Raw genomic sequence first — 12,653 nt, forward strand, 5'->3', positions numbered from 1 at the left:
CCTTTGTATTGGACTCTGATTTATCAGACAATATTTTAACTGCAACAGACAGCATATTCAAACTGTCTCCTCCAACTCCATCTGAAGAAGTTTTACTAAGGCCATCTTCTTCAGAGGAATAAATAGTAGGTTCCAACCAGTGTGGGCGGGTTGAGCTGGGAAGTCGTGTTTCTGTCGGGAGAATCACTCCATCCACTATGCCTAGAGATCCACATTGAGGTAAAAATAGTAACAAAATGATTACTTGAAATTAGCTAATCAACTTACATGACTCAAAACAAAAATCCACGTACTTCCACTGAATATAACTTAAGGAGGCATGATGACAAAAACCAGCATGGCATTAATAATCCACTCCTCTTTGCTAATGTTAGTGTGACTGACCGTACACAGCTTAAAGAAACAAAAGATTCTGAAATGCTAGGAAAATTAAACAGAAAACTATCACAAACATCTCATGTCTATGAAACAAGGTAAACTCAGGTAACTGCTCAAAAACTGGTAGGTTCTATATCTGGAACCAAAAGGAAATATTCCTTAAAGAAGAATAAAGAACATATAGTCCCATCGACTGATGAATGGATACATAAGATGTGATCTATCTTTACAGTGGAATATTATTTGGCAATAAAAAGGAATGAAGTACAGATACAACTTGGATGAACCTTGAAAGCGTGTCAAATGAAAGAAGCCAGTCAAAAAGGCCAAATATTGTATGATTCCATTTATAAGAAACTTCTGAATATGCAAATCCATAGAAACAGAGTGTAGGTTAGTGTGTTTACGGGAAGGAGAGAGCGGAAGGGGTGAAAGTTTATCACTAAAGTGTATGAAATTTCTTCATGGGGTAATAAACATGTTTTAAAATTGACTATGGTGATGGTTGCACAACTCTTGTGAAATACTAAAAACCACTGAAAGGTACACTTTAAATGAGTATGGTGTGTGAATTATACCTCAACAAAGCTATTGCAAAAAAAGAACCTGAAGTTGACTTCTAATTTGTAAATATTACTTTGACAGCAGAATGAGAGCCCTCCACAGAAAATAATTTCTAATACCAAAGTTCTGTTCTCAATAGATTTTCTTTGTTAAACAAGAAATTTAAACATGTCTAAAGAGAAGAAACCAAGACACGTGTTTGTCCTACCTTTATGGTACAGACTGAAACTGCTAGAATGAAGGCAAATGTAGTGCTTGTCATCAAAACCTTCATATTTTGTCACACAAAATAATGAACCACTATTGAAGTCTAACCAGAATTCACCATGCTTGTTTTCCAACAGATCTCCATTATCTTGCTAGTAAAAAGATCAGAAAAACACAGAAGTTATTACTTAAATGCAGAAAAGTAAGCATGTTCCTTGAGATGCTCTTTGTTGATTCAGCTTAGGAAAATCTCCCATACTGCAGCAAAGCAGTCTAATCCTTGAACTATTCAATATCATGGTATAAAATAAAACTGGATAACTTAAATGCTATGTGGAACCTCTTCTATCAGATGAATCTCTGTACTTTGTTGTCACCCCAGAAGCAGAATTAGCACCTGTTTTCCAAAGGGAGAGCCACACAAAGTTTGATCTGCAACGAAAGCTAAATCCCCAAAGTTGCTATCATCATGGTTTGCCCCAGAACACTGGTCTTCATCAGTCCCTGAAACAACTTCAAAATATCAAATACTTCAATCACTAGATATGTATCCTAGCAGATTTATTTAAAGTAAGATACATTTGAAAAAACACTTCGGATTTGTAAACCTCACCTTCACATCTGTGAACACTGCTATTAATCCATGATTAATATTCAGAAGAACTGAGAGAAAACTCTGAGAGTTCTTGTTCTGAGAGTCTAATTTTTTTTTCCTGCGAGAACGATAGTTGGGATCAACAGTGGAAAAATACTGCAAAGTCTCCTCCTCAGATCCACTTTCCTCATCTATGAGAAATAAACATACAATTACATTCTGATAGCATATTAAAACAGCAACATAAAAATGATCATGAAAATATTTTATATAACCTGCTTAGTTTTACAAAGAATATGGTGTGAACACAGAAATACATACTGTTTTTCTCTTTAGCTTTGAACTTCAAACAATGTGCACACTATCATTCTAAAGAGAACATATTTAAGTGATAATGATATTCTCAACATACAGATAGAAATAAGGAAATATGCTTATAAATTACTAAAAGAAATTGCAAAATATAGTTACAATGAAACAAAGATTTTTAAATCCACAATTCAAAGGTTAGTACTTTGTTAATTGATAAACTAGGCATTTTAAATAAAAACAAATTAAAAATATATTACCATAGTGAACTGCAGATTTAAATGCACTAAAACTATCTTTGTTGAAAGTATTAATGAGCTGACTGGCTACAGAAAGCCCAATGCCATAGGAAATATTCTCGAATGTCTCCACTGGTGAAGGAGCTGTTGGTTCCCACAGTAGCAAGTCATTAAAGATCCTATAAAGACAAAAGTTGAAAAATAAGTACTTAACTCCTAGTTCAACAGAAGGCAAACTTAAAAAAAATCCTTTTAAAAGATCATATGAACAATAATTTTTTAAACGGCAAAATGGAAATTAGATCCTACAAGAATTTGGAAAAACAACAAAAATAACAACTGCATTCTTTCAATGAAAAAATAACTGATATGGCTATAATGCAGGGCAGTGACAAAAGAATCTGCACAATTAGATACCTAAATAGATACTTGCCTAATTTTACCTGTGTTATATACATCAAATTACAAATTCATATTATATTTCAAAATATACCTTAGAGACAGAAGCTCATGAAAAATAAAAACCCACAAAGAACAGAAAAGGAGGACGGCTCACCTATATGAGAGCACTTTGTAAACTGGAACTGATCCTGCATCATCTCATTGACCCTCCCCTCAGTCCTGTGGGGTGTCCAGGGCAGAATCATTATTCTCACTTTACACCTGAAGAAACTGTCTCATAAAGGTTATGTGACCTTCCCAAAGTCACATGGCTAATTAGTGGAAAAATGGGGATGAAAGTCCAGATTATGTAGATTACATCCAGCTCCCAATTCGGTTCTTTTTTTAAGGCAAGTATTTATCTGTGGGATCAATTCAGTTCTTTCCCTAGAAATACCTGATTTTTCTCTCATCAGCAACAGAAAGCACAGCTTCACTGGGAAGACTTCATGAGATGAAGAATGCATATGGAGCAAAAAATAAGGAGAGAAAAACCCTTATGACTAGTGAGACTAGCCCAATCAATACTGGCAACCAATGGGAAGGCATATGTCATACCTAGGCTGTCACCACATCCTACTTTTTCAAAGAACTACCTGTCACTGCTCAGATGCCCCTGTCCTAGCCTCCTCCCCTCATCCATCCTCGAAGTTTTCAAGAAAACTCAAACTTCACCACGTCTTCTAGTAAACCCATTGTAAGATCTGGACCCACAGCATATGCTTCACCCAGACCCACTTAAATCACAGCACCTACAGCACCCTGCTGAATTTTCTCATTTCCCCTTTTTAGACTGCAAGCCGCCCAAGAGAGGGACTTGTGTCGATCATCTCTACATGTGCCTAGCACAGTGGCTGTCACATAACAGGCACGGACAGTTGGTGAGGACAGTGCATGATTCACATGGAAGTGCTGCCAAAACCCAGGCTCATCGTAAAGCCTGGTGTGAATACCGGTCAAGGCGCCGCATGGTGAGGCAGCCCTGCCCCCTTCTGTGAGAAGCCACTGCCAGGACAATTCTTGAGCTTCTGAAGTCCTAGAAGGTGTACACCAGGACTGAGGATTGTGACTCTCAGGAGATTATAATCCACCCACCTATTATGTTCTCCTTATTTATATTTTGGTCTAAACACAGTCTTGATACCATTAGTACTATCGAATATTGGATGGTGCTTGTAGTATCAAGAAATATCAAGAAAGAAAACAATGCTTAAGATACTTAAGGACATATCACCATGACTCTGTGTCTATGAGGCTGAAACAAAATAGATGCTCAGTACATATTTAATGAAAGCAATTAGAATTCTTTTTTATATTCTATTTTAAACAATTCTCGACACAGAAAACATTCTCCTGTACCTAAAACCATACTGCTAAAAACAGCCTGTTGACCAAGGCACTAAAGGAGTAAATCAACATTTTAAATATATAAAGGCAGAGTTGGTTATAACTCCTGCTCAGAAAAAAAAAATGAAAAATAAAAGGATAGTATTGACATATTAAGTAAAACTTGAATGGGGTATGAGGATTATATGGTAGTATGTATCCAGTTTAGCTTCCTGCTTCTGAGAGCTGAATTACCAGTTAATGTAGAATGTCCTTGTATGTGGGAAATATGCATTCAAGTACTAAACATTGAAGGGACTCAGGTCAGCAACTTACTCTCAGATGGTTAGGGCACAGGGAGTTCTTCATACTGTAAAGCAAATCTTCTCTGAGAATGTTTGAAAATTATTTAAACAGTATTAATTTGAAAATACAAAGCCGGATAAGGGGCAAAGGATGCAAACCCTGAGGAAGTTAGATATGAGATTTATATGATCCCAGAGAGTGAGGGAGCGCTTCAGTATTTATGCAATTCTAGGGGCCTGAGAGACCAAAAAGTGGTTAGTGGAAGGTATTTAATAGAATAGAAACTCTCTTAAGCAATCCATTAAACCAACTATCCAGATTAACAGATACATACTCTAATACACGATTCTAATACATACTCCCTGACTTAAGCAGTCAGCTACCCAATTAACCCCAAGTGCCACAACAACGGAAGCCCCCAATATGCTAACTGCCTGCTGCTGGTGGACATCTCTCTAGTAGAGCTGAGAACTGTTCCTATCAGTGGAGTTATATATTTCATATACTCGCCAAAGACCAACTGTGTCTGGCTTCAAATCTGCTTGTATTTGTTACTTTTAAGTATAGTTTAAATAAAAACTGTACTGTTTTAATTAATGCAGACTGGGGTAAAAAAAAATCTTAAAAACCTACAAAGATTCTCCTCTTACATATCTCTGAAAACATTTTTTTCACTTCACTTTAAAGAAACTGGAACTAAAAACGGTAGACAATGCCTTCTGGGTACACTTTATGCAAAAAAAAGACAAAATGGTCAGATGCCACATGCAGGATTAAAAAAAAGGAAAGGGGGAAAAAAAGACAACATAGAATTCCAATCAGTGGCTCATATTCAAAGAAAAGGCCTTGTCCTGTATTTAGAAATGAAGTGGTAAATAAATATACATTTATAAAGTGAATGTTTAAGGTATGTATTACTGTTCTTGATGCCCTGATTTAATCAAAAGCAATCTGCTCAGTCAATGCAGAATGAGAAAAAAATAGGTCAAGTGTTTTTGATCTCTGGGCTAGGCCTTGAGTCATTTCATTTCCCTCAATCTCAGCCTTGCACATACATCAGCTCTTTGCAGACACCCCTGAACTATGAAATAAAAGGAGGAGCCTAGAGATCAGTTATTTTGAAACTGTAGATCATATATAAACAAACCCCAACATTTAAAAACAATTTGAAACCTCTCTAATGTGAACTGAATATAAATTAGGTGCTATTTATAATGTATATTATAAAACAAATATAAAAATATAAATTTTAAAAAATTATTTTTAAAGTTAAACGGAAGTGATAACATTTTCTTCCTATACCAGAGTGGACTGTTCTCTGAATCTCATTTTCAAGACCACTGAAGTAATGTGAACCCTAGAAGAATCCTGGAACTTAATTTTCTGATTCTAAGAGCAAAAGTCAATAGCACCCAGTGAGAAAACCCAGGGTTTATTACTAACATTTAAGGAATAAATACCGAGTGGTATCTGATACCAAGTAAACCTACAGCAGAAACAACAGTCTGAAGTTTCTGAAGATTAATGGAGACTAGAATAACTTGTCTACATGTAGGAAGCTAGTGATGACAAACACTAAGGACTTCTTTTTCTAGAAACCCACACGACAATCTTTCAGGTATGCTACGGAGAAATCCCTTCAGTGGGTAGGAATTATAACAGACAACCACTAAGTTCTTACGATATGCCATACACTATTCTCAGAACTTTCCAAGTGTTATATCATTTAATCCTCCAAACAACCCTTATAGGTGGGAGCCAGGATCATCTCCATTTTACAGAAGAGGATGCTGAGTCTTACAGAGGCTAGATAAACTGCTCAAGGCCTTCAGAGTCTATGACCTAGAATTCCATTTGTATCAAAATACCTGCCTGGCATAAATATTGAGGGGTATCTAAATATAATAAATTTAAATTTTGTACACGTTCACAGAATTTTGAATTCCAACAAGATATCTTTTTGAATGCTGAAGAAAAGATGCTTCTTGTACAATGACTGGGGTTCTGATTCTACTCCAGCATTGGCTAGCTGTATTAGCATCTCTTAACTCTTCACGTCACTGCACGTAAAGAAAAAAATCGTATTTGATCCGTAACCTGCAGTAAGCTGACAGAGGGCAATCAGCCAACCTCAGGGCTGAGGAAATAAATATCTCACACACCCGGCACCACGCTAGTTAGGAAACTCTGCTATGACAATAGCACATCATAACGGCAATAGTCACCATCAACACCACACAAAGTACAAAGAGATGGCATATAATATTCAGGCAAGGAAAGGAAACGGGGAAGAGGAAAATCAGGGAGGCAATTAGAAAGTCTGATTCCAAAGATTCAACTAAATGTGTATAAACTCACCTATTATAAAGCTTCTCATAAAAGCTCTTATTAGGTAGTGTTACATAAATATTTGGTAACGTAAGTTCCAGCACATAGTGAGAATTGCTGATTGCTTTATCCTGAAATTCTGTCATTTCTACAGGGTCTCCTGGCATCACCATCTAAAACATAATAGTTCAGTGCAGAAAAAAGGCATCCATGTTTAAAATAGTAGTAGCATCTTCTTAGCCTATCCATAGGACTTGGTATGTGAGAAATAAATAAGCATGAAACATTTAACTAGAGAAAATATACACCAAGAAAAAATAGGTATTATTCAATTTTGAAGTTTAAGACCTAGCAAAAACAGTACACAAGGCATTTTTTTAAAAATAAAAAATCAAAAGCATTGCTCTATGACAGAGAATAATAGTATTATTCCTTTGTAGCTTGCTCACACTTTTACCTGTTCATTTTCAAACATTACTCTACGAGAAGAAAAAGGAGATGGGGCTGGTCTTCTTAGATCACAAACATCTTTCAAGGAATGAGCACCTCCTTCCTCTTCCTCCTGGTAGTGACCATCATTCTCCTCTTCTTCTTCAGCTGCAATTCTCTCCAAAATGGAATGCATGGCTGGTGGATTTATTTTCAGTACAATTCTGATAGCAAAGACAATTTTAAATAGACCAAGATCTAAGTGTAAACAGCAAAACTTTAACTTTTGTGCAAATTAATACACACACCACTGGTTAAATCTTAATGATAGAATTAAACTTCTCTACAAAGTCTAATTATGTCTAAGGTAACCCACTTATGAACATGTTGTAAACTTACAAGTGTGGAACTGAAACAAGTAAGTAACAGAAAGACATAAACATTTTATACTTGGGTAACTGAAGGGGGCAAAAAGGTTATTTTTAAATTTCATTAAAAGTCAGCAAACTTTACCTAAGGATTCTAGTTATCATTAAACCAAATCCTCTCACATATAGTCTGTTCTGCTATAATAAAGTACTTGTCTACCTAAGAAACCTCATGTTATATCAACCTCATATTATATCAGTTGTTCAAAGGGAAAAGGGAGAAGCTGATTAGGAAACAGTTTCAAAACTCCAACAACAAAGTTATCTTTTCATCTAGTAATTTCAATAATAAAGGGCTGGTGCTGTTTCTGTTTTATAACCACAAAACCTAAAGATCACTGAGTTAATGCAGCCTATGACTACAAAAACTAATGAGCTTTTTACTCCAGAGTAATCCCTTTCCTAAGCTTCTACAGAACATCTCTAGCACAGACTTTTCATTCTCCTTTGATTACCACATCCACCCATTGTTACAAGGAGGCATGGAACCCTCAAAGAGAATAGCTGTGCTGCAACTGCAACTCTTATTCCCTAGGTAGTGGTGTTATTTGGTTTGTAAATGATCACAGGCTTTTTTCCTAATTGATACATATCCTAATATAAATTGTGCTTCTGAATTATTTAACTGAAGTAGATCTAGTTCTTATGAAACTTGTGCTCTAAACTCATGCTTATTACCAGGTGTGTATGAGCAACATCTGTCCTAAGAATCTAATCGGTCTAATAGACAGTGGAGAGGAGGAGTAAAGCAAGGCAGGCAGAAAAATAGCACAACAAGGTTTGAGGGTGACACATCCCACACATTCATGTGAACACCCAATCATCACGCTTATGAACCACAAAAGAATCAAGGATGGACATGTTTAGCTTATATTTAATAGATAAAATGTTGATTTAAAAGAATACTTTATTTTTAAAAGGAAAATCCTATTAAACCTATGCATTTGCTTACTCACCGTGGCCAGTCAAAGTCATCTGACGATGTTGTATCTCCATCTACTCCACTAGACACATGGAAAAACTTAATAGATGGATCTCCTTTCTCTTCCTGGAACGATCCTAAAAAAAAAAGACTGATTTACTGAAATGTGCTTCTTCTCAAGTACTAAAAGAAGAGATGGAGGAGCAAAGATCCTCTCAATCAGGAACATAATGCAACCTTAAGTTCTACAGCATTTTTCAGTTGTTCTGGTTTCATGTGCACGTGTGGTAGACAGAATGGGCCAATAAATTAAAGATTCTGTTTTGTGTTCAAACTCAAATTCTTAAGTACCAAGGTACACTGCATAAAGTACATAATGACATAGTAAATAGAGCAAGCACTTACCACTTACTAAGTGCTATTAGTGATTATTTCTTCATAAAGTCTATATAATCTACCACTAGAAAAATAACTACATTTCTTAAATATGTATTTTGTACCAAACACTGTAAGAAACACCTCTGTTCAAAATAATTCTACACGGGCTGGGCGCGGTGACTCACACCTGTAATCCCAGCATTTGGGAGGCTGAGGCAGGCGGATCACCTGAGGTCAGGAGTTAAGAGACCAGCCTCTCCAACATGGAAAAAACCCGTCTCTACTAAAAAATACAAAAATTAGCTGGGTGTGGTGACATCCAACTGAGGCACGAGAATCGCTTGAACCCAGGAGATGAAGATTGCAGTGAGCCAAGATCATGCCACTGCACTCCAGCCTGGGCAACAAAGCAAGACTCTGTCTGAAAAACAAAAACAACAACAAAAATTCTATAGGTGTTTTTTCAATCCATTTTACAAATGAAAAATGGTTTTCCTCCAGAATGAGTTTCTCACCACTGGAGACAAGGGATGATCTCACAACACCTGAAGGCCCTTTCATGAAGTCATAATTGACAACAATCAATTTTAAATACCTCTTAAGATATGTAAAACCGAGAGAGAAAAGAAGGGGAACTTTCGCAAACTATTCTCATGAGGGGTGGGAGTGTGGTTGCGGAGAGAGGGTGTCGTGGCAGAGGCAGGTGGTCTAGGAACCACAGGATAAAAGGTTTTCCAGGTCTTCATAGACTTGGTTCACTTTAAAGTTTTTATAAATTCCCTTCATTAACTGACAAAAACAAAGTAATGCAGAAAAAATCAAAACGAGTTTTACAAATAAAAGTCACTAGCGATTAGTTAGTATAATGGTTGAAAGCTCAAGCTCCACTGTCAGACTTGGGTTCAAATCTTGATTCTGCCATTGACTACAACATGATCTTGGTAGATACTTCCTTCTAGGTCCACAGATGGTCTCATCTATTAAATTATAAAAATAACTGGAAAAATAAACATACGGTGATTATGATGACTAAAAAAACAAGACAATGTGTATCAAGTGCTTAGCATAATATCTTACATACAGTGGCACTTAACAAGTTCTATTATCAGTCCTACAATAAATAAACGAGAGGTGGTAATAAAAATGTAGGCTAAAGTACTACACTCTCCTGCAGTAAACAGGAATTTTAACAAAGTGAATGAATCATCATCCTTAGTTTTTAAAAAATTACCTATATCACATATTTGCATACAATACTAGAAAGACATTGTTGCTGTTGATTTTAACATAATGTTCTTTAATTGTACCATATTGCAGGGCTGTCAGATACTTTTGTGATGTTAAGTTTCAGTAGCAGTTGTTTGTTACCTAGGATGGTTCTTTTACAGGCACATTCAATCTTACCAATTAGTTCTCTAAAGGTAAGTTCCAATTTAATTTGTTCTGGGGTTGATCCTCCTATAAATTCAGTCTTAAATTCTAGATCTGTGAAGGCTAAATAAAGGATCTCCTTCTGAAGTGACTTCTTAAACCATGGTCCTCTTTCTTGATCAGATCGAAGATCAGGTATTGGGAAGCGAACAGAAAGGTTTAATGCTGGTGTGGCAACTTGTACTGATATCCGACAATTTGCAGGACTATGTGAATCATCTAGAAACACTTCAGTGAAAGCCTTGTGCTAAAACACAAAACATCAAAAATATGCCAAAATATTAAAGTAAATGAACATAAATTACACAGTATTCAACATTACAATATGTATAATCACTATCTCCCCATTTGGTATAATGCATTAAAAGTCAATTCAAATTAACCACTACCATATTAATTTAGTGTAAAAAAATTTTATAATGCAACTACTATTAGCAAAAGTGAAAAGTATTGGCAAAAGTTAAACTCTGAAATAAAAAATTAAATTAAAAACTGAGCCAAAGTGAAGACAAAGGCACTATATATTAATATTTATCTTACTATAAATGTATAAAGAATACGGTGTATATTAGCCTACCAACAAATTCAATACAGTTAAAAATCACTATAGTGTCCAACATTCAGTTTGAAAGACTTTTCTACCAATATATGATTTTAAATACTCAATGTGAAATCAGATGAATTATGCCAAATACAATCGCTGACTCAACTTTGTACTTCTAAGATAAAACCCAGAGGCTGGCACATCACAGGTTCTAAATAAATATTCACTAAATGACACACTCTGAGCTCCTATCCAATCCAAGGGTATGATCTCATCAAATGGTTCTATGAGACCAAGATATATGCACCATTTTACCCAAAGCCGTCTTACAATAAAAGGGTCAAAGAACATCCCATTCAAATAGAAATCTATTTCTATTTTTTCTCTAAAATATATTGAAACTAAAAAAGCTTTATTCCACTCTACGTTGTAACACTCCTCAGTTTCTTCAATCAATTTCTAACCTCCATGATTTGAAAACTCCCTTCATATGCTAGACTTACAATTTTTGTGTTTGTTTTTTTCGAAACAGGTCTTGCTGTATCACCCAGGCTGGTCTCAAACTCCTGGGCTCAAGCAATCCTCCTGCTTCAGCCTCCTGAGTTGCTGGGACTATGGGTGCAAGCCACCACACCCATCCAGACTTGGATTTTTAACAAATCTATTCTAACTCTCCCCATTTGATTTGCTAATATTAACCACCACTCTCAGGCAAAAATAACCCAACAGATTAAACCATCAACCAATTGCATACATAGTTAACAGCTAATATACAGACTACCCCACAGAAACTAAAATAACTAGCAATTGATAACAATAACAAAGAATGCCCAGCCTGGGAAACATAGGGAGACAAAATATAAAAACTTAACCGGGTGTGGTGGCACATGCATGTAGCCCCAACTATTTGGGGGGCTGAGGTAGAAGGATCGCTTAAGCCAAGGGGGTCAAGACTGAAGTGAGCTGATACCGTATGACAGCACTGCGGTCTGGGCAACAGATGTCTGTCTCAATAATAATAATAATAATAAACAATGCTAATTTGATGTGAATACTCAATACTAAGAGAAAAGCAAAGAAGTAGAAAAATAAAATATCTTTTTCCTTTTCTTTTTAACTAAGGTTGTCTCCATCTGATCCTGGTCCTCTGGCCCCAAAATTCCTAACAGACTTCTTGCAAACTTGACTGATTTAATTTGCTTAGAAAAGACCCCAGGCACCAGATGCAAGTAAAAGTGATATAATGTGATGTTCAATAGATTATTTTCAAAAGCATATCCCATATTGTTTGGGCTTCATGTTTTAGGTAGTTCAAGTAATTTATCAAATGTATAACTAGATAAAATTTTATAAAGTCGTTATAATCGCAGCTTATAAAAACTCTGATAGACATGAAAAGTAAAGGAAACCTAATTCCACTGTAACATAAACAATGCTACTGACTGGCATATTTCTAGCCATTCTTTTTCTATACATCAATTTTATTTACACAGGTGTGACAAGTTTATGTAAAGCAATATATTCTACTTTTTCATTTAATCCTTGATGAGCCTTCTTCATGTTGTTATACCATCTTCATAACCATCATTTTCTTTTTCTTTTTCTTGAGACAGAGTCTCGCTCTGTCACCCAGGCTGAAGTGCAGTGATGCGATCTCACTGCAACCTCCGCCTCCTGGGTTCAAGCTATTCTCATGCCTCAGCCTCCTGAGTAGCTGAGATTACAGGTGTGTGCCACCATGCCCAGCTAATTTTTGTATTTTTAGTAGAGACAGAGTTTCGCCATGTTGGCCAGGCTTGTCTCGAACTGGCCTCAAGTGATCCTCCCA

At 36.0% G+C, this 12,653-nt stretch overlaps 1 protein-coding gene and 1 pseudogene across 5 annotated transcripts in view; both read right to left on the reverse strand.

The window, feature by feature from the left end:
* Window positions 1-12,653, reverse strand: part of ATG2B (autophagy related 2B) — an 82,062-nt gene that overhangs the window by 33,990 nt on the left and 35,419 nt on the right. For all 5 annotated transcript variants that reach the window (XR_010151028.1, XM_009428416.5, XM_510152.8 and 2 more), the window contains 8 exons: window positions 10,255-10,528; window positions 8,507-8,609; window positions 7,151-7,346; window positions 6,724-6,866; window positions 2,314-2,471; window positions 1,763-1,935; window positions 1,151-1,301; window positions 2-201 (listed from right to left, as the gene is read on the reverse strand). Coding sequence is in view for 4 of the 5 variants with exons in the window: in XM_009428416.5 (XP_009426691.4) it covers window positions 2-201; window positions 1,151-1,301; window positions 1,763-1,935; window positions 2,314-2,471; window positions 6,724-6,866; window positions 7,151-7,346; window positions 8,507-8,609; window positions 10,255-10,528 (1,398 nt within the window). In the remaining variant the exon portion in view is untranslated. The remainder of the gene's footprint in view (window position 1; window positions 202-1,150; window positions 1,302-1,762; window positions 1,936-2,313; window positions 2,472-6,723; window positions 6,867-7,150; window positions 7,347-8,506; window positions 8,610-10,254; window positions 10,529-12,653) is intronic.
* LOC112205510 (small nucleolar RNA U13) lies at window positions 8,302-8,398 on the reverse strand (annotated as a pseudogene).

Source organism: Pan troglodytes, chromosome 15 (assembly GCF_028858775.2).
Source record: "Pan troglodytes isolate AG18354 chromosome 15, NHGRI_mPanTro3-v2.0_pri, whole genome shotgun sequence".
Lineage (NCBI taxonomy): Eukaryota > Metazoa > Chordata > Mammalia > Primates > Hominidae > Pan > Pan troglodytes.